A 23,457-nucleotide genomic window follows, 5' to 3' on the forward strand; every position below is an offset into this window, starting at 1 on the left:
CCACATTAGCTCTAGAACCAAATAAGGCAATTTGTTACTCTATTTATAGAGATATAATTGGTTTAAACATACTTCCCTATTCGTGATTTGGACCGCAAGGTCATCCATTCTGGTCACTCAGAGCCAAGGTCCAGCCTATGAGTATTGTTATCCAAGACTTGTATATAATCCCCTGCTTGCTTTCTGTAGCCCACCTCTCCTCACTGCTAGACCGCTCTGTAAGACGCCCAGCTCTCACGAGATTTGCCAAAAATGAACCGCTATTGTTTTTCTACTTTGAGATATCTCTGAAGGACTCTTAGAGCTTCTGACAGTAAGCTCCACCTGGTTTTGGAAAGATCCCTTGCAGAGGGACTCATAGGAAAGCAGAAGTTTAGACGGAATTCCAACAAGATCAAAGTCTGGCAAGTTGAGTCATGTACGTTATATGCATATAACCCAGGCAGTCTACCTGAAGTCTGGGGATTCATTTGTTGAGTTCTCTACTGAACTCAGGAAGTGCACTGACAGCTTCCAATGGCTGAGGTAGGGAACCCAAATGGAAAGAAGATGGTGAGAAAGCCCCTAGGGTGACTTAAAGGGAGAGGGTAACCTTCCCTATTAAGCTAAGTTTGGTTTACTCTGAACTTGGAAGTGTGATGACCTTCGCAATTATGGTAAAGAAACAATCTAAACCAGTGCAATCAGAGCACAGGAATGAGGTACCTGTAGATAGTCCATTAGGCAATTGATTACAGAATTGGGAATTACCAAAATACAAAGGAAAAGATTTTTTTAAATGATTAAGTACTGCTGCTTTGCATGAGGCAAAATGGATATTGGGGTGGCACTATGTAGCCAAGATTCGGCTCCTCCAAGGATTGGATATGCTAAAAGTTAAATATATATATATATATATATATAAAAACTGACAAAGAACTGTTTAATCCAGAGGAAGCCACTTACGTGGCTCTCTAGATGCCGGGAGTCCAGCAGTTGGGAAAACACAAGAAGAAGGAAGAATAGAGACTTCACTCTTGGAATCCCCTCTCAGCTCTATCCCTAACATAACCTTCCCATTCCGAGGCTGCTGCAATGCCTCCTCCTAAGGCAGAATTTGAGGAGAGGGAAGGAAATCTCATAAATCTGAAGGAATTTCCACATGGCCCTTTAAGGAGAGAATTAAGACAACTTTTGAAAAAAAGCAGGAAAACTTAATTCTAGAATCAAAAGCTTCTGGCATGTTCCCTTTTAGGGAGGTGCTAAAGGCACAGGGAGGTTTAGGGTATGTGAATGCCCTCCTCAGCACAACAGAAGGGAAGTTAAGTCATTGATGAAAGACCAGCAGGTCTATCAGATCAATTTTGGGGCCCTAATATGAGGAGGTCCAATGAGGAGAGAACTTTGGTCAGAAGAGCCATCATGACTGAATGGGAAAGGAGACATCCTCCTGCGGCTGGAGCAGTACCTGCTAACCAAAAATATCCCAATCAGGATTCCCGGTGGGATCATAATAACAAGGCCTACAGAGGCCATATGCAAGAGAGATTAAAGATGCTGTGCCCAAATCACAGAACCTTAAGAAAGCCTTTGGGATAATGCTGGAGAAAGACAAGTCTCCTTCAATGTTTTTAGAAATATTAAAAGAGAGTGTGAGGAAGTACTTGGAATTGGACTCCTTGGATCCAGACAATGAATCCACACTAAGAGTACATTTCATTATCAACTCTTTGTCTGTCAGTAAAAAGCTATGTAAGATAAATAGATGGAATGATAAACTGTTAAAGGATCTATTGGAAGAGGCAAATAAAGTCTATGTAAGATGAAATGATGAGCGGCAGAAGCAAAAGGCAAAAATTATGATAGGTAGTTAAGGTTGTGACAGGCTCACCCAACAGTCCAAGATGGTGGGAAAGACTTTCAAATAGAAGAGGTCATCAAGAAAGGAGAGTGCTGGGAAATTGGGGGAAAAAAAAATTGGGCGTGCAGGAAGAAGAGACACATTTTGAGAAATTGTCCTAAGAGGACATAATTCCATTATGGAATTAGATGATTATGGAGGCCAGGGATTCATAGAGCAATCCTATCCAGAACCCTTGATAAATTTAAAGGACCCATGAGGAGGAGGTGGAATTATTGAGAGATAATAGGACTATTCAGTCTTCTGTAATTTACTTCCCCTCTTGGACAAAATTATCAAAAGAAACTCTTATCATTTCAGGAATAAAAGGTGAAATTTTTCCAGTACCCTTTTCTGAAGTCTTACAAGTTCAATATCAGAAAATTACTGTCCAAAACCAGCTGCTTCTGATTCCAGAGGCAGGCACAAACTTACTGGGAAGGGACCTAACTACTAAACTGGCTATTCAGCTGATTCCATGGGGATCTCACATTGTCCCAATCAAGATAAGACTTATGAAGGAGGAAGAGGAGAAACAGATTGACCCAGAGGTTTGGGCCAACCCCTAAAATAGAGAAAGAGTCTGATGGCACCACTAAAAATTAAGTTAAGAGATCCCACCATGATGGCTTCGGTAAGACAATACCCTGTATTTCTAAAGGGAAGAAGAGGGCTTCACCCTATTATACAAGGAATATTGAGGGAGAGACTCCTGGAACCTTGCATTTTCCCCTTCAACACACCTATACTACCAGTTCATAAAGGGGCTGGGACATATCAGTAAGTCCAAGACCTGAGGGAAGTCAACAAGATTCTTCTACTCTCACCCAGTGGTCTCTGATTCATATTCTATTCTAGGGAGAATAAAAGGAGAAAGTAAATGATTCAGTGTCATAAATCTAAAGGATACATTTTGGGCTTGACACCGACATGTTAAAAGTAGGGACATTTTGCCTTCGAATGGAAAAATCCAGATATAGGAAAAAACAAGAATACAGGTATTATGTTCTTCCTCAAGGGTACACTGAGTCCCTGAATTTATTTGGGCAGGTCCTTGAGGGCTTTCTGGAAGGATTCAGGGCCCCCTTGGAAAGCCAGGTATTGACTGCAATATATTGATGACCTATTGATAATAGGGGGTAAGAGAATCAAGGCCAGCAAAGCTACAATTGACCTGTTAAATTATTTGGGATCAGATGCTATGAAGGTGTCACAAAGTAAGTTACAATTTGTTGAGAGAGAAGGTGAAGTACTTGGGACACTGGATCAGTGATAAGCAAAAGAAATTAGACCTAGAATGAATGGCTGGCACTCTCCAGACTCTATTTCCAAGGAATAAAAGAGAACTTAGGAAATTCCTAGGAGTACTGGGGTATTGTAGGAGTTGGATCAACACCTGTACCGTTTTAACAAAACTTATGTATAAGTATTTATTGGAAGAAGTGCCAGATAAAATAAATTGGGACCCAGAGGGAGAAGTGGAGTTTAAGAAATTGAAAGAAGTACTTAAGACTCCTCCAGTGCTGGTTCTCTCCACCTTGGAAAAGCTATTTCACTTATTTGTGAATATGGATCAAGATGTGGCTTTAGGAGTCCTTGCTCAGATCAGGGGAGGACAAAAGGGTATAGTATTTCTCTTCTGTTGTGGTGGCAACTGCAGTTCCGGTGAAAAAGAGTAAAAATGACTTTGGGGGGAAGTCTTATTGTTAGTATTCCACACCAAGTCTGAAATATCCTTAATCAAAGGGCAAGAAGATGTCTTACTGATTCCAGAATTCTTAAGTATGAAGCCATTCTCCTTGAAAAAGATGATTAGATTCTAGCCCGAGATCATAATTTAAATTTTACCTCCTTAATCTCAGGGGAGAGCTATCCTACCAATTGTGTAGACTCCATTGACCTCTAAACTCAGGAGCAAGAGGACCTACAGGAATTCCCAATTCCAGGGGGAGGGGAGGAAAAACTATTTATAGATGTGTGATCTAGTATGGTGGAGGGAAGAAAAATCAATGAATATGCAATAATAAATGGTGATAATTACTCCCTAGTTGAGGTAGTTGATTATCCAACTCGTGGTCTGCCCAGAATTGTGAACCATATGCTTTAAATCAAGTCCTAAAATGCCTAAAGGAGAGAAAGGGCAATATCTACCCTGACTCCAAATATGCTTGAGTGGTGACTCATATTTTTAGAAAGATATTGGAAGAAAGGGGAATGATCAATAGTAAAGGAGGGACTTGGTTTATGGTACCCTGATCTCTCAAGTATTGGAGAATTTAGAATGGCCAAGAAATATAACAATAACTCATGTGAATGGCCATTAGCCTGGACAATTCTTTGAAGCCAGAGGTAACTGTCTTGCTGATGAAGAGGCAAAAAGGATGGGATTTGTGGAACCCGATGCCCCGTGAACAATTGTTAGCATTAATTACCTCTTTTCCTCTGAATATTCCTTCCCCATTCTTTACCCCAGTAGAACAGAAAAAAGGCTTTATCTTTGGGGATGGAAGATCAGGATGGTCAGTAGTATCTCCCAGATGGACAAGAGGTACTAAGCCAGGTATTCAACACTTGCATCAGGGCAGTCATTGAGATGTCCAAAACCTGTGCGATGCCATTCTCACAGTATGTATCTGCTGATCTCTATACCTTAGCACGACATTTGGCGGAGAGAGCTGCCTTGTGTCAAGGCCTTTCTATGTCAAATTTCTAAAGGGGGGAAGTCACCAGGCCTTCGGCCATTCCAAAGCATACAGGTAGACTTCACTGGGGGGCAACCCAATAGGCAGTCTCAAATACCTACTGGCCACAGTGGATCATCTGATATCTTGAGTGGAAACCTTTTCCTTGCCTGAACCACCACCCCAGTGGTCTGCAAGATTTTTTAGAGCAGATAATTACATGGTATGGAGATGGTGGAACAAATTGATTCAGATCAGGGAACACATTTTATTGGTAGCATTCCGCACCTTCTTACACAGGCCTTAGAAATTACTTGGAAATTTTATACTCCCTGGCAATTGTCTTCATCAGGAAAAGTGGAGAGGATGAGCCAGGAGACAAAGAGACAACTTACAATGCTGATATTAGAGATTTGGTTACCCTGGACTAAGTGTCTTCCTCCAGATATGCACTAAGCCCCAAAGGGATATTGGGCTATCTTCCTATGAATTTCTGTTCAAGAATTCACACCTGGGGAGAGAGAATTGGGACCCTTTGTATAATCCAAAGGTCAGATTCTTAAGAGATTATGAATCTACTTTGGCAAAAATACCTCCTATTTTACAGACTAAGGGACTGCCCAAACTCCACCTTTGGGCTTCCTGTACATAAATTCCAGACTGGGGTTTGGATCCTGATCCAGACAGCTCACATTAGCCTAGAGGGACCTTTTCAGATCTTTCTAACCTCGGACTCTGCCATTCAGACTCAGAAAAGGAAAAGGAAAAAGACTCATCACATAAAAGTAAAGAAGTTTGTCGAACCTAGTAAATGGACAATTGAACCTTCTTCCACCCAGGATGATCAAGAAATATACCTGAGGCGTAAGTATCCCACTGGCTTGGTACATGAACCCTGAGCCATTACCTCAACTCTGTAAGATTGCAAGACTGCTGATCTTTCTCAATATTGCCATTCCTTTTGTTCTGTTAGTCATATTTGTATTAGGAATCTTTGCATTTCTCACCATTGTGTGGGTCAGAAATTATTTAATAAAAAAAAAGACTGGAGAGAGATCTCTAGAAGCAAAGTTAAGTTTATTATACGTACTAGAATCAGGCATCCCACCCATCGAGCAGAAAATCGAAGGGAGGAAGCACCACAGGGGGCAGGGTCAATGCTTTTAATCCCTAACTCAAGTTCCCCTCCCACCATTGACCCTCATTCTTATTGGCTGAGGATCTTACATTCTAAAAGCGGAAACTACCCAGGAAATTGAACTTGACCAATATGTACATAGTAGCCCATATTTGGTTGAAATAGGGAGGATAACAAGAAGGGGCCTTAAGTATGCCCTTAGGGAGATAATAGAGAGGAGATTTTAAGTATGCCCTTAAGAGGATAGCAAGGAGGAGACACTTTAAGTATGCCCTTGACTTGATGCTTAAAATCCTTCAGGCCTACTCAAACTTTGAAACAGATGAAGCCTTACTCGATTTTCACAACTGTCTTGAAAGATCTCACCTTATCTCGTTCACCACTACACTGCATAATCAACCCATTCCTTTTTATAACTCATGTCACAGCATGATCAGTGCTCTCCTTTTCATACCTTTTGCTTATCTAGTACCTTTCCCTTGATTTCTTCAGGAGAACATCTTTGAACAACTAATAGAAACTATTACTAACACCTTCAATTTGACCAATTGCTTGGTTTGTGGTAGACCTCAGCAATTGGAAAAATGGCCATGGCTACCCAGTCCCCTTGAACTGCAGTGGGTCTTGAGGGAATAAGTGGAAGCTTATAAGAATAATACTGGATTTTGGTAGTTAAATCAGGAACAAAATTGGCACCTAACCAAAGAATGGAAGAGCTTATATTATTTGAATAAAACTGGACACCATCCCTCAGGACTGGGTCCAAGCTAAGAATTCTTAAGTCACTGTAGGTGGACATACTCTCCAAAGGAAACCATACAGATAATCAATTGCTCCCAATACTGGCCACTCTTTAATTCTACCCACATATGATTTTACTTCCAACCCTCCCATATTTGGAAAGCATGCCAAATTAAAAGGGAAGGAGAACAGGAAATGGTGACCTGTGAGTTTCTATTGGGCATTATTCCAAGAATCATTTCAGAGTGAGAAGATCATAGCTCCACATTGGAGGCAAAATCTAACCCAAGAACTCTAATTCAATAAACTGCTTGCATTCTTGTTTTTCTTCCCGGATTATTTATACCTTCTGAATTCAATTCTCCCTGTGCAACAAGAAAACTGTTCGGTTCTGCACACGTATATTGTATCCAGGATATACTATAACCTATTCAACATGTAAAGCATTGCTTGCCATCTGGGGGAGGGGGTGGAGGAAGGGAGGGGAAAAATCGAAGCAGAAGTGAATGCAAGAGATAATGTTGTAAAAAATTACCCTGGCATGAGTTCTATTAATAAAAAGTTATTTAAAAAAAAAAAAAAGAACTCTGATTCAATGTATAGGGTCTGGGCAGGGAGAGGAACGTCTAAAACTAAGAAAATACTATACTAGGGATTGGAAGTGGCGAGACAAAAAGGGAAAGAAGAAACACTTCCCTAGCTTTTTGGAGTAAATAATCTTTGCAACCCTGGGAAATGCTTTTGTTAATGGACAGAATCCATCAAACTTTGGAACTGTACCTGACACAAAAAAGTATCAAATTATAGGTATGGACCTCTTGGGGATAACATCCCATTCTATTATTCCCATCCAAATGTAAGGGAGATGTTAGAAATGGAAGTTTGAACATAGTATGTTGTTGCCCAAAGGAGGACCTGCTATAAGGAGCCATTATTGGATCTGTGGCCAAATAGCTTATACTCATCTGCCCACCAAATAAACTGGAAGCTGTTACATTGGGGCAATCAGGCCAAAATTCTTTCTTCTTCAAGGACAGGAAGATAAATATGTAGGCAACCAATTATACAATGATTTGAAGAGGGCAACCTTAACACTTCCATTGTCCAAACAGCAGATGCCAATGGTTGGGAAGATACATAGCCGCCAGAAAAGATCACTCAATAGTATAGATCAGCATAGGATGGAAGTTGGGCAAACTGGGAAAACATCTTCACAATTAAAGGTTCTGAGAAAGGCCTCATTTCCAAAATATATAGAGAATTGACTCTAATTTATAAGAAATCAAGCCATTCTCCAATTGATAAATGGTCAAAGGATATGAACAGACAATTTTCAGATGATAAAATTGAAACTATTTCCACTCATATGAAAGTGTTCCAAATCACTATTGATCAGAGAAATGCAAACTAAGACAACTCTAAGATACCATTACACACCTGTCAGATTGGCTAAGATGACAGGAAAAAATAATGATGAATGTTGGAGGGGATGCGGGAAAACTGGGATACTGATGCATTGTCGGTGGAGTTGTGAACAAAACCAACCATTCTGGAGAGCAATTTGGAATTATACCCAAAAAGTTATCAAACTCTGTATACCCTTTGATCCAGCAGTGCTACTACTGGGCTTATACCCCAAAGAGATACTAAAGAACGGAAAAGGACCTGTATATGCCAAATGTTTGTGACAGCCCTTTTTGTAGTGGTTAGAAACTGGAAAATGAATGGATGCCCATCAATTGGAGAATGGTTGGGTAAATTGTGGTATATGAATGTTATGGAATATTATTGTTCTGTAAGAAATGACCAGCAAGATGAATACAGAGAGGCTTGGAGAGACTTACATGAACTGATGCTAAGTGAAATGAGCAGAACCAGGAGATCATTATATACTTGAACAACAATACTGTATGAGGATGTATTCTGATGAAGTGGATTTCTTTGACAACGAGATATATAACTCAATTCCAATTGATCAATGATGGACAGAAGCAGCTACACCCAAAGAAAAAACAATTGGAAATGAATGTAAATTGTTTGCATTTTTGTTTTTCTTCCTGGGTTACTTCTACCTTCTGAATCCAATTCTCCATGTGCAACAAGAGAACTGTTTGGTTCTGCACAAAGATATTCTATCTAGGATATAATGCAACATATCTAACATATACAGGACTGCTTGCCATCTGGGTGAGGGGGTGGAAGGAGGGAGGGGAAAAATCAGAACAGAAGTGAGTGCAAAGGATAATATCGTAAAAAATTACCCTGGCATGGGTTCTGTCAATAAAAAGTTATTAAAAAAAAAAAAAAAAAGAATGGAAGTTGGGAATACAGGACCCTAATTTATATACTAAATAGGCTCCAGACTATAGTTGAAATAATAATTAATAAGACCACTAAGGCTCTCAAACCTTTTATCCAACCAAGCTACACAAACTAGAGAAGCTGTCCTATACAGTATTGCATTATTTTTTGGCCGAAGTTGGCTCTCAACATGCTGTATAAAGATTGATAATAATAGGCAATTGGTAAAAGATATAACTATATAACTAAAGACATCAGAAAATTAGCACATGTCCTGATTCAAACTTGGACTTCTCTATTTAACACTTTGTGGTGGTCTTAGTTTGAAGGACCCTGGTGCAAACAGGCTTTATGGTTTCTCCTAATAGCCCTCAGTGGAGTTATTCTCCTTTCTGTATGTCTCCCATAGATGATTCAACTTATTACCAATATGGTTCAGAAAACTCTGTCCAAAATGATTATTATAAAAGATACAGTCAAGGAATCAGTGTGATTGATGGTGCTCAAGAGACAAGGATGGGAATGGGTAGCCTGGGAGGATGGCAAACCTGAAAGTAAAGTTGACCAGAAAGTTGAGGAAATGTATAACAATTGGTGTAAGAAGCTGTCAAAAGATAACATAAAAGGGAAGAATTGGGTGGACTAACCTGTGAAATCTGTCTCACCAAATGGAGAGTTAGGTGCAAGGCCTGAGTTTCATGTTCTCAGGGATGAAATGTCTTCCAGTGGGCATTTAGGGACCTTCCACTCATCCTCCCCAGTATCCCTCCCTCTATGTAGTACCACATTAACTCTAGAACCAAATAAGGCAATTTGTTATTCCTTAGAGATATAATTGGTTTAAACATACTTCCCTATTCATGACTTGGACCGCGACACCATCTACTCTGGTCACTCAGAGCCAAGGTCCAGCCTATGAGTATTATTATACAAGGCTTATATATAATCCCCTGCTTGCTTTCTGTAGCCCACCTCTCCTCACTGTCAGACTGCCTTGGTGGTGGTAAGATGCCACCATGAGACTTGCCAAAAGTGAACCGTTTTTGTTTTTCTACTTTGAGATACCTCTGTTTTAATTGCGTCAGCAGTCTCTGGCCCAAACCCCACAATCAAAATATTGTTTAGTGACCTGACTACTGATAGTAAACCTTTTCACATGTATTTAGTCTGGTCTTCAGAGAAAATATATGGCCTGTTGCTGAGATGGTACTTGAGGTCTTTCAATCAGTAGAATCTTCGAAAGCTTGCATATCACTGGCATAGACTTTGAGAACTTAGGGTTACCTCCAAGCCATGGTAAGGCATAACAGCAGACTTTGTGAAAAACATGTGACGGATGCAGGAATTCTAATACTTTGTATGCTCTAAACATATTCATAGTATTCGTATTCTTCTTCTAGTAATTCTGGGTACAAGATTTATCCATATATCATATGACTTAAGGATTATTTCAAAAAATAATGAATTATAGTCTATACAACTGGATGCATGTTCTCATTGATTAAATTTTCCACTATGACTGCCAACATATATGTAAAATGATAAAGAGAGGAAGAGTAGGGGGCTGTCAAACACCTGACTTTTGCAGCTACCCTTTTGCACCACAGGATATGATTTGGAAACATATGGTCACTGCACTGACAATCCTTCTGAGTTTTAACAGATGGTGCTCCTGTAGCTTTTTTGGCCATTTGTAATGTCAGTTATAGTAATATAACTCTTCATTATGTAAGAATTAAAAAATTAACGGTTTCTTGAAGTATTTATCACATTTTTTTCTATAAGTTGTGCCACAGATGTCAAAATAGTGATAAGATGTCAAAATAGGACAAGTGCAATTAAGATTGATATAGACAAAAATCATAGTATATATTTTTGCTTTTAATACAAACATTTTCAAATACTAATATAAGTAAAGGGAATATTTTTGCTAAGTGATATAAATAAAAATGGAGCAACTACATTTTATGCTTTGTAGGATGAAAGGTATCATTTCCTTTGCATAGAAAGCCATCACTCTCAATTACCTGAGCACTCAAAACCATTTTAAAACTAAATCCCTGACTTATTATAAATGACTAGTTGCTTGAAAAATGATTATTTTATAGAAATATATAATCTTTCTCCAGAGATAAAAGTGTAATTTAGTAAGAAGAAGAAAAAAAAATCACTACATAAGAACAAATCTCTGCCATCAAAAGACAGACATCAAAAGCATATTTAAGGGTAGACTTCAAATAAATGTTTTTATACTGTCTCAAACATTCATGTAATCTCTGCTGACATATTATCACCATTGAACAGATGGGGTATAAAGATATAATTTTTTGTTACTCCCAAGAGTAGGATATATACATGTGATATTCACAGAACATGTACATGGTAACCACTCACTTTTTGCAAATTCAACAAATATCTATTCATTCACTATATATTGAATGAACAAAGCTACATGTTGAGGGAGATGTAAAATTTAGACAAGAGAAGACTTCTTACCCTAGAAGTCTAATAGAAGGATAAATACACACACACACACACACAATAACAATAATATAATATAGGCAGAAGAAAGGTATAAATGTGAAGTACAAGTGAAGGAAAAGATCATAATTGACTAAGGGAACAAGAAAGACTTTCAAGGAAGAGGTGATAACTTATAATGGGGTCAAAAAGCATGCCTGGGATAGGTAATATATATAAAAGACAAAAAGTTAAGTAGCAGAGTGGATAGAGGGCCAGACCTAGAGTCTAGACGACCCAAGTCTCAGATATTTACGAGATGTGTGACCTGGGAAAATTACATAACCCTATTTGCTTCTCAGTTTCCTCATATGTAAAATAATCTGAAAAAGAAATGACAAACCACTCCATTATCTTTGATAAGAAAATCCCAAACAGAATCAAAAGAGTCAAATACAACTGACAAATAACGACTGAAGAAAGGCAAAAGAAAGAAAGAAAAATCCAAGGTGTTATGTAACATACAGAAATTAAAAATTTCATATATTAACATTTCTTTTTTTCCCTTTGTATACTGAAATGTTTATGCTTGTTGATGATTGTTAAATTCATAATAAAAGGGAAGGAAAGAGCTAACATAATGACAATTCATAGAGAATGCTGAATGCCAGTTTAAAAAGCTGAATTTTACTAGGCAACAGAGAATTACTGGAGGACTCTGTGCAGAGTGATGATCAAATAAATAGTAGTCTGGCAACAACAGAAAGAACAACTGAAGGGAGATCAGCACAGAAAAAGACCTACTAAGGCAAACTGGATAGAATGCTGGGCATGGAATCAGGAAAATCAGATTCTTACCTCAGATATGACTTCATGATTCTTACTAGTTGTTTGACCTTGGCTAAGTCACTTAACCTCTGTCTGCCTCAGTTTTCTTAGCTGTCAAATGAGGATAATAAAAGAACTTGCCTCTCAGGTAGTTGCAAGAATTAAATGAAATAACTAGTCCCTGGCACATAATAGATGCTTGATAAATTTTTTTCCCCTCCCTTTTCCCCTTATTATCAGGCTACTGAAATTCTCCAGATGAGTATTAATAAGAATTGGAAGGAGAGAAAGAGGCAGAAGTAAAACAGATATAAAACTTGGTAACTAACTAGATATAAAAGGAGAAGACAAACACAAAAATAATATCAAAGTTCCAAATATGTGACTAGGTAAACAATGCGACCACCAATGAAAATAATAAACTTTGAAGAAAAAGCCTATTCTGGAGAAATAAAAAAACTATTTTAGATACATTAAGTTTGAGCTATCAATGGGATATCCATAGCTTGTAATTAAAGATAGAAGCCTAGATAGAACATAATTAGAAATAAAAGCCTAATGATGAGGAGAGGAATCAAATTTGGAGGGAGAAATTTGGAGTAATTGAAACTATGAGAATAAATAATGTCAGCAAGGAAAAGAAAGCTAAGGATAAAACTTTGAAGAGCGTCAGAATAAGGAAGAGAAAAAATAGAAGAGATTGAGAAGGAAAAATAAGAGAGGAAGAAAAAACTCAGATTTCAAATTACAAAGGGTTGTAAGGGACACATGAAAAGGAAGTGGGACCACTAAGTATAAGTAAATTTTCCCCCCCAAGAAATTAAGCTGTGAATAAATGCAGAAATGGGACTACCATCACAGAGTCGCAGAGATGTAAGGTGCCTAGTCATCTTGTTACCTCTCATTTTACACATGAAGAAACTATAGCCCAGAAAGATAAAATTGTTTGTCCAATATGACCTCATCTCATTACAAGAGAAAGCATAAGACTTTGTTGTCCTTAAAGTATGCCAAGAAAGTAGTTTTCATCCCACTCTGCCCTTCCACAGGATGACAGATAATGCCTCATTAACTTCTACAATAGCATTTGCTGAGAACATAAAGTACTTTTACAAATGTTCATTTTAATTATTTTAAAATCTAATTTTCACAAACTGAGAAATTAAGCCATTTTTTAATACTTAAATTTTATTTTAACAAAGCAAATAAACATAAACTTAAAATGGTATATAATCTTGGGAAAGAATTATGCAGAGATCACCACAAGTGATCTAGATCTGCTGATTTCTACTCTATAAAATGTGAACATTAGAGCAGAAGACATGTAAGGTCCCTTATGCTTTAAACTTCTGATCCTATAATGTTTGAAAGTTAATACTTTCCAAGAGCAAGAAACTACACAACCCATGAAGAATAGACGAGAGAAAGTGTGTTTTCAACAAAAAACACCTGGGCATGTTTGCACACAGATGAGAAGGAATCAACATAGGGGAGATTGGAAGCAAAGTCCCAAAAGAGAGTAAGTAGATGGGATGTAAACCAGTGACAAATTCTGAATAATTTGCCCTGTATCTTAGTGATAATATATATAGTAAAACATTTTGGAGTCTAAGTTAAAATAATTTGCTAGTCACTATGAAATACACAACCTACCCTCTCTTCAATATAAAATGACCTTAAAGTCATATTTCATACTAGTCTTCTCTTAGCCCAAGTTCATTCATCCTTCAGGCTCCAAGACTCCAGCACATGACAAGCCTCTCTTCTTTCAACATGCACTGTGCCATCCTCACATCTCTCCAAAGCTCCTTGCACACATCTATCAAGATAATTTTCTAATCTTTTATCCCATCATTATCCTCCTGAGGAGGTTTTAGTGGATTACCCAAAGCCTACTGAATCAAGACCTAACTGTTAAGCTTAGGATTCAAGAGACTTACACAGTATGACTCTAACCACCTACTTTTTATTTCCCACAACACAAAGGTTCAGTTTTATCTAAGTTGAACTACTCACTGTCCCTAACACAACTCGCATTTCCATTCCTTTTGTTCCTTTAACTCCTCTTTTTAAAAATCCTCTCATGCTCCCTGTCTTTGCCTATTCACATTTTAGTCTTTCTAATACCAGTTCAACTTCCATCTCAGTCCTTGATGGTTTTATTGACTACATTGAGACTAAAATCCAAGAATTCTAGAACTTAATGTCATCCCAGGTACTTCTTTATGCATGTCTCTTTGGAACCTCAAACTTAATATGACCATAATGAAACTCATCTTTCTCATTAACCCTGTTCCCTGCTCCCCATCCCAACTCTAAAACACACAACAATGAACTAGATATCATTTAGCTAAAAGTCCTCACTTCACAAAGAAACTCAGACCAACAAAGATGAAGTGACTTGACCAGAAGTCATAGAGTTAATAAATGGCAAAACAGAAACACAAAAATGCTAGGGTTTTTTAGCTTTAAGCCCAGTGATTTATTACACTGTACTCTCTCTTCTTTTCCTATATTTCAATGGTATTTATTATCTAAACCTGAGAAACATTTCTCATATATTCATCTATGCCTTACATTCCAAATGAGATTTTGAGCTCCTGGAAAGCAGTAACCAGTCTTCTATCTTGTATAATGCTTAGCACAATGTTTCACTCAAGAGTTAAGTATTTAACTGCCTACTGGTTGAACAGAAAATAATTTCATTATTAAAAAGCTCAATTTCCTTAGTGAATATTTAGTGAAAAACCAGGCTGAATTACACTCATTAACTTTATTGCAGATTATTTTTTAATTTACTGATAAAATCTCCTATTATTGTAGATAAGATTAGATGATGATGTACTAGAATAGTATAATTTAGTCAATGAGACAGATTAAATAAACAAGCATACCACCAGAATAGTGAATGATCAATGGATAGATGCTAACCTGAAGCAAGGTGTCTAGAGGAATGCCACAAGGCTTTGCCCTTGGTTCTGTTCTAGTCAATATTTCTATGAATGACTTAGGTAGATAGAGATAGCATGTTCTTCAAGTTTTCAGCTGAATGAAAAAAACTGAAAGAGATAATTAACATTGAATAATAAAAAAATTTCAATAGTCAAAATCCTTCCTAGGATCTAAAATAAACCAAATCTAAAAGGGTAAAAATTTTAAAAGTATCAATATAAATCCTTACTCTTAGATTTGACAATTCAAGAACAAAAACATAGGATGGAGAAATATGACTGGACAATAGTTCATGTGAAAAATACTGACACATTGTAATGGATTATAAACTCAATGAATAAAGAGTACAACAGGTCAAATTAAAAAAAAAATTAATACAAAAGTTTTCCAAACTTCTTTACTCCATTCCCTAAACTATTCCTCTTTCTATTTCGGGGGGGAAAAATCCCATCTTGCTTTCTTACTTTAATATAGAGAAAATAACAGCCTAATTCAGATTCTATATTTCTCCTATTCCCCAGTTTCATATATATCCTTATAATTCTTTGCTCCACATTCAGAAGAAAAGGAGGTTCTTTTTTGTTAAGGTCAACAATTTCCCTTGTGTCATTGATCCCATTCCTTTTCATCCTTCCATCTTCCCTAGTAACTTGCTCTATATCATTTCCTTTCTTATTCTTGTTTAATCTCTTCCTTTCTTTTCCTTCTTTAATCTTTCTTTTCGGCTGTTTATCAACATCATCAGATCTCTCATCCTTAAATCTTTATATGATCTTGACATTCCCTATCAATAATCTATTAGGTACCTATTATGTGCCAGGTACTGTGCTGAAACACACACACACACCCCACTCCCCCACCCCCTCACCCCACCCCAGCAAAAGACAGTCCTTGGCTTCAAGGAGCATACAACAATCTGATGTGGGAAGTCAACATTCAAATAATCTCTCTCTCTACCTATTCATCTTATTATTTCAATAATATCTTAATATCTCAATCACACATATATACACAGAGCAAGGTACACAGGATAAATAGGAAATAATTAATATAGGGAAGTCATTGGAATTAAGAAGGGATTGGGGAAAGCTTCCCATAAAAGGGATTTAAAGAAAGCCAAGGAAATCAGTAGTGAAAACTCAGTGGTGAGGAGGGAGAGCTTCTAGAAAAGGGGAACAGCCAGAAAAATGCTGAGAGATGGTGTGTCTTGTTCATGAAACAACCAGAAGGCTAGTATCACTGAAATGAAAATGAAGAGTATGTGGTAAGGAGTAAGATATTAGAAGACTGGAAAGGTAAGAAGGGGCTAAACTATAAAGGGCTTTGAATGTCAAAGCATTTTATACTTAATCCTGAAAGTGATGGGGAGTCATGGGAGTTTACTGAGGAGTGTGTGTGTGTGTGTGTGTGCGCGCGCACACATGTGTAAGAGAGAGAGAGAGAGAGACAGACAGACAGACAGACAGACATTAGGAAAATCATTTTGGTGGCTGAATTGAGGAAATAGATTGGAATGAGAAGAGACTCATGTAGGTGAAGCACACCTACCAGCAGCAGGCTATTACAATAATGAGATGGTCTCCACCAGAAAAAAAGAAGAGAAGAAAGAATATTACAGAGATGTTGCAGAGGTGAAATAGGCAGGTCTTGGCAACAACTTAAATATATGAAGTGAGAGATATTAAGGAATCCAGTATGACTCCTAGATTTCAAGCTTTTGACAGTAATAAATATGGTGGGGAATGAGGAAAAAGGTTTAGGAAGAAAGATAATAAATTCTATTTTGGACATATTAAGATATCTACTAAACATCCAATTTAAGATATCTGAAAGGCATTTGGAAATATGAATTGGAAGTCAACAGAAAATTGAGGGCAGAATAGCTAGCCAAGTTCCTAGAAAGGATGGTCTATTCCCTCCTGATATCTTGGGGTTTACTGGCTAGATTTTTCTTAAGGACCAGGCCTTAAACCAAAATCAATCATTAACTCATTTGGTTATTGTTATGGTCCAGATTGACTCAGATCGAATGCAAATAGCAGTCATTTCTTCTCTGGCCAGAAACCCTGAGGATCTTCCCCTCCCAGATTTATTATTATTATTATTATTATTTTTTGGACTTCAGAGGAGATTCTTTGCTTCAACTGAGGCTATAGCCTCAGTCAAACTGAAAACTGTTGAAGACTTCAGCTTAAAAAGGCCAAGATCTCCCACTGCATCCAGGGCCCTTTCCAGTCATCTTGATCTATATTTGGCTACTGGATTCAGACGGCTCTGGAGGGGAAAATGAGGCAAGTGACCTTGCCCAGCCCTCCCTCACTTCGTCATGGCTTCACCTGCGTGATGTTATGATCCTCTTTGAAAAAGAAGAGCAAACAACAGCAACAACAATCTCCATTTAATTTTTGATAACTGATGACCACCTCTTTTTCCTGTTTCTCCAAGTCTTCTCCCACTTCTGTGACAGTGATTTCTCCTATTTTTTGATTCATCTCTACTTCCATTTTCTTCTGGTAATCCCACACAAAGGAAGAAAGGTATCCCTCAAGTATCCAAACTTCTTTCTATAATCTCTCCCCAGGTAACATGGTCATCTGTACCAATACATTCGGTTATCTCTATAAAAATGACTCAATATGTTAGATAATTACCTAATATTACTCTCTCTTCTGAATTACAGTCCTGCATCACTATTTCCTGGATATCTTTATAAGACATACCATTACTATCTCAAAGTTAACATGTTCCACATGGAACTCATCCTCTTTTCCCCTAAACCTTGCTTTTTTCCTCTAAACTTACCTATTTCTGTCAAGAACATTACCAGACTCCACCAGTCACCTAAGTTCCTAATTCGAGTGATCCCTTCTTTCTCATTTCTCAAACCAATCAATAGCCATTTCTTGTTGATTCTACTTTATTTTATTTCCCATATCTGTCTCCTTTCAGATCCTACTTCTCATCTAGAGTATTGTAAAAGGTCTCCTAAATGATCTACCAGCTTACAGACTCTCTCTATTCCAAACCATTTTCTACAATTATGAAAAAAAAGTCCTAAGGAAAAGGTCTGGCCATGCCATATCCTTCTCAAAAGTTTTCAATACCTCCTCCCCCATTATCACCAGGATAAAATACAAACCCCTTAAGTTGTTTAGGATCCTAAACTGCCTGATATCAGCCAAAACTTCTTTTCTAGTTTTATCTCCCTGTCATATACTGTAAAATCTAGGCACACTGGAGTATTATCTGATCCCTGACCTCAACATGCTTTTTTCCACTTTCATGCATTTGTGCTTTTCAGGATTTTCTCTTTCCATGCATTTTGTATTTCCACAAGCGGTCCTTCATGTCTGAAATGCTCCCTTTCTCAGAATCCTTAGCTTCCTTTTATGCTTAGCTCAGGCTTTACCTTCTCTGAAAGTAGGGGTTCTTAGCCTGGGATATATGATTTTTTTTTACATTTATATAATTATACTTTCATATAATGTGTGTCCTTTGTAATCCTGAATATTTTATTTTATCCTTTTAAAAATATTATTTTGAGAAGGGAGTCAACAAACTTCATTAAACTGCTAACAGAAACCACAACACAAAAAAGGTTAAGAATCGGTGTCCTAAATTCTTTTCTGATGTATCCAATTATTAATGTTTTCCCTTTGACAATTTTCTTGTATTTTCTTATCAATGTACATAGTGCATTCTTACCCCATCTCTCATCACAGGAATGGGGATGCTTTCATTTTTGTTCTTGAGTCCCTAGCATGAAGCCCAGTAATTTGCACAAAACAAAGACCTAAAAAAGTTTGTTGAACTGAATTGGACAATGTTCAGAAAAAAGAAGATAAGAGTCCCAGGTTCTCAATTTTGGTCAGACCACAACAGAAGAAAGCACTATAGTCAGTTCTAAGAAATATATATTAAGAAGAATCTTGAGAAAATGGAACAAATTCAGAAAAGAATGACCAGGATGGTAAGAAGACTTGACACCATAACAAATGAACTAAAGATAATTTTTTACTGGATGAGAAAAATGTGGGGGTGAAAAGAAATGAAAAGAAGGGAACATCCTACATTTTTTAATTAAATGGTTTAAGTGCTGAATACAGAGGAAGAATTAGATACCTTTATTTGGTCCAAGACAGAAGAAACAGGAACAATGTATGGAGCCCCAAGGAAACAAATTTCTAATTGCTTTAAACTTTCGAAAATTTCTTAATAAATAAGAGTTCATAAAAGTGAAAGAGGATTTAGGAAATAGTGAATTCCCCTTATCAGAAGTCCTCTAGCAGAGGCTAAGCATTGTTAAAGAATATTATTGCAAAGGCAGCTAGGGGGCGCAGTGGATAGAGCACCAGCCCTGAAGTCAGGAGGACCTGAGTTCAAATGTGACCTCTGACACTTAACACTTCTTGGCTGTGTGACCCTGGGCAAGTCACTTACTTAACCCCAATTGCCTCAGCAAAAAAAAAAAAAAAAAGTGCTTATTTATGGTTATAAGTTAGTGATTCCATGTTCCTTTCCTGAAATATGATTCAATCTTCTTCAAGAGTTTTGTTAAATTGCCATAGTCTAAACAAGAAGACAAAACCTTCTAAGAAACTATATCTGTTGTACAGTAGTTTTCCTGTTCAATATTTTTCATGTTTTCTAATATTTTCGTGTTTAGAAGTATCTTTTTTATATAAAAGATATTATTGCTTGACCACCTCAAGACCAGAATACACAAGACAGAAGCAGCCTATGTGAAGTTAAAGAACTTATCTTCTACTTGTCACCAATCACTTCTCACTATGGATCTACTGTGGCTTCTCAAAAATAAATTAATAATGATTAGTGGCTAAAGTTAATATGTCACCAAATAATATCAATTTGGAACAAGGGTCTATCTATGCAAACTACATTTAAGTTTATACCAAGCAGGTTAATACAGTGGGGAAAAAAAAAAAAGAAAAGAAAAACAACTGGCTTTGAAGTCAGGAGACCTGGGTTCAAAATCTGTCTCAGACTTTTAACATTTGTGGCCATGAGCAACTTAACCTCCTGCAGTATCAGTTTCCTCACATCAGTTTTCCACATACAAAATGAGGAGATTGGTCTCATGTCTCAGACATGGGGGTTGTGTTTTTACTATTGTTGGGAACGCCTAAGAGAGAAACTTCCTCTTCCATAATTGTTAGTAATACAACAGATAGATCTTTTAAGTCTTCAATATTAAAATTATTTCCTTCCACAAGGACTCAGCAATGCTTCTGTTTCAGGAAGAGCAATGAATGTTTCTTCCATTTTATTTAATAAACAATTATATTTTATACAACCTTCATGTTTACACTGTTTGATAACTTGTTTGAATTTTTATAATACTTTTCCTTTTAAAAAGTCAAAATCTTTAGTCACTAATATCTTAAGTCCTAGAGGGGAATTTTCACCTGGATTCCAGGGAAGTCGAGAGAATCTCACCCACACCAAACTGAATTATTCCAATTCGACGTCTCTTATAAACTATCTTTTTGCCTTTTAAAAAACTTTTCAAATATAAACAATACCAAAACTTAGCACATTGTAGCAGAACCAGCATAATTGCTTACAAGTGATGGCTGCTTAATGTTAGCTCAACTGAATTGGTGGTTCTCAAGTGGCTCCCTATAAAATCCTGGGTAGGTCCTTTAACTTCTCATTCAGACCCAATTCCTCATCTGCAAAAAGAGGGAGATGAATGACCTGGTCTCATTCTGTTGAGCTGAAATGATATTCTAATCTTAGCAAATACTCACTGTAAGTCTAAATTAATTTCTTTAACTTCAGCCCCATTTCCTCATCTGCAAAAATGAAAAAGACAGGCAAGATATTCTCTAGGGTCCCTTCCAACTCTAATATTCTATACAATTCCCTTAAGGCTAAAATGCTTTCTAACTCAGTATTCTGGTAAATAACCACAGTGTACCTGTCCACTGTCACAAAAGGCCAGGCAAACTTTGGTCCGTTTCCAAAATAATGTTGTCTAGGATAGGTCACCATACTAAAGGTGTGTTTGGGACAGATGGATTAATGAGGGAAGGTCCTCCACACAATGGGATTCGGAGAAGAATTAAAAATTCTGGGTGTCCCAGTAGATCCAAAGGCAAGGTGAATAGATGAATGAAAACCTGGTTCATTCCCCCGAACCAGGTCCATGCCCGAGGTAGAAAGAAAAGTGGAATTGGAGGTTCAAGCAAGCAGTCTAGGAATTGCACCGCCACCGCGTCCGTCTTCTCCCCCCTTTCTCCCCCAGTGGAGTGTCAGCCACACAAGTTCCGTGTTTCCAGCCAATCACATGTAGCCACAACAGAGGGATCCACCAAAGAGGCAAGGTTTAAGGGGTTGAGAGAGAACCGGCCACCGCACCTGTCAGCTTCACACCCCGGGACTTCCCCACCGGCCTCCCCGGACAGATCTTCCCCTAGCACCCCCACCCTGGCTACGCAGGAGCAAGGCCACGCCCCCCCGACCTCGAGCCCCACTTCCTCGCCTCCAAGGCTGCCCAGAGGGGGCCTCCAAGGCTGCCCACCCCGCTCCCAGGTCCAGGGGAGAGGAGGGGGCGGCCTGCAGTGTTTCATTCAGACTCCAGATCTCAGCTTTCCTTCTCTGCAGATGTCGCGCGCCCACCACCCCTGAGACACCGGCGCCCGGGCCGCCTGGGGATTCCCTCCCATCCCAGGATTCGGTGATCAGGCCTCCTTCCCCCTCCCAGTTCAGCCCCTGACTTCTCGGCCCCCAATCCCAGCTCACCCCATCATCCCTGGCCTGGTCCAGCCCAGCGGGAGGGAGCAGGCCGCGGGGGAGCGAGACCCTGACCAGAGAAAGAGGTAGCATGGGGAGCCGGCGGGGGCGGGTCCGGGCCGGCTTCCCTCAGGAGGCTCGGGAAGCGGCGCCTCCGGCGGAGTCGCGACTCCTTGCAGCCCCCGGCCCAGTCAGCGGCGGGAGGAGGAGGAGGTTGTCAGCCACTCACCAAAAGCAGCAGGGAGCATCGGAGGTCGGGGGAGGGCAAGAAGATGGCAGCTTTCATTGTAGCGAAGGGGTCTTGGGCAGGGAGAGGCGGAGGAGGTGGCCAAGCTCCGGGGGTAGGAGGAGGAAAAGAAGGAGGTAGTAAGGAGACGGCGGCGGCGGCAGCTGCTCTTCAGGCGACTGCAGCGCCTCGTCCTCTCGACCCGGGGCTCCAGCAACTAACACCCGGGGCAACTTCCAGAGAGGGCCCGCACGCCCTCACTTCCAGGTCCTGGCCACACCGAAGCACGCCGGGAACTGTAGTTCCGAAGCCCTTACGTGTCGGTAACAGAGCTGAGAACTCGGTTTCCCAACAAGCAGCGCGGGCCTGATTCCACACCCCTCTGGCTCTCCCGGCTCCCCACCCCTCACCCTCACTTTGCGGCGTAGCAGTTTGGGATGGGAAAGGAGACGTTTATGAAAGAGAGTCTGACTGACTGAACCACAACTACAATTCCCAGAATGCACGGGAAAAGCAGTTAGGGGTGTCCCGTTAACGCCCCTCTTTCCCAAACTCTACGGAGACCCGCGGCTTCTGAGCGGAAGTATTCCTCTGGGGCTCGGAGGTTTAGGGTTTTTTTTTCCTACTTCGGTGGAACTGCCTGTGGGATGTCGATGCAGTAAGAGGTGAGGGTGAGTCGGAGGGGGTTCGGAGGAGGCTCGAAGAACTGGAAATCAACTTGAGGGCTACTCGGGGATTTCGGTTCTTATAGGTCTGTCCAGGCAACAAATCCCTTAACTTCATTTCTAGAGGTCCCAGGGTGACACATTAGGAAACACCCACCTACCTACCTACCCCACCCTCAACGAGAGGCTGTTAGTACCAATCTATCCCTCTTGGCTAGAGGAGTGGGGAAAGTGTCCAGACTTCCACTTAACTGCAGGGATTGCAAGCTCCACGAGGGCAGGAACTGCCTTTGACCTTTTTTTTGTATCGCCAGCTCTTGGACACTAGTATTACTTCATAAATATTGATTGAAGGACACATCCTTCAGCTTATTCGGAACAATACCCAGTTTTGGTCAAACTATGTAGGAAGGAGGAAGGAGAAACTGGAAGATAGTATCCCAGCTAGCACAGGCAGAGAATCTGAATCAACTCAAAAAAAGCGGCCCTAGCCTCTGAGGATAGCCCGTTCTTTCTAGCACTTAAGAACACGTGAAACTTAGTATATGACTCGTAGGCACCTTTCATAACACGATTGTTTCCACTATGAGTGCAACTGGTGTGCTTGAAGTCTGAAGAAAGTTTTTTAGAGATCTTTCTGGGACCTTTTCTGCCAGCATGTCAATCCCAGCTTTTCGGGTCATTACACTGTGATCATGAATGCCTGGCCTTTACCATCATTAGGAAGCTATCCTCTTTAGAGCGGAGATTGATCCAGTAATCCTTATCACTGACAAGGAGTAACACGATCTAGATTGACTGAAGAGATTTGTCTTGCAGCTCTGCCAAAT

At 39.2% G+C, this 23,457-nt stretch overlaps 2 protein-coding genes across 3 annotated transcripts in view; one reads left to right on the forward strand and one right to left on the reverse strand.

The window, feature by feature from the left end:
* ERP44 (endoplasmic reticulum protein 44) overlaps positions 1–22,214 on the reverse strand; it is a 117,301-nt gene extending 95,087 nt beyond the window's left edge. The window contains exon 1 of the mRNA XM_051966801.1: positions 21,966–22,214. Within this exon, the coding sequence (XP_051822761.1) occupies positions 21,966–22,022 (57 nt within the window). The 5' untranslated portion in view covers positions 22,023–22,214. The remainder of the gene's footprint in view (positions 1–21,965) is intronic.
* Positions 22,215–22,344: 130 nt separating this feature from the next.
* Positions 22,345–23,457, forward strand: part of INVS (inversin) — a 233,900-nt gene continuing 232,787 nt past the window's right edge. For both annotated transcript variants that reach the window (XM_051966778.1, XM_051966771.1), the window contains exon 1: positions 22,345–22,627. The gene's annotated coding sequence lies outside the window, so the exon portion shown is untranslated. The remainder of the gene's footprint in view (positions 22,628–23,457) is intronic.

The sequence above is a fragment of the Antechinus flavipes genome, chromosome 1 (genome assembly GCF_016432865.1).
Source record: "Antechinus flavipes isolate AdamAnt ecotype Samford, QLD, Australia chromosome 1, AdamAnt_v2, whole genome shotgun sequence".
Taxonomy (NCBI): Eukaryota; Metazoa; Chordata; class Mammalia; order Dasyuromorphia; family Dasyuridae; genus Antechinus; species Antechinus flavipes.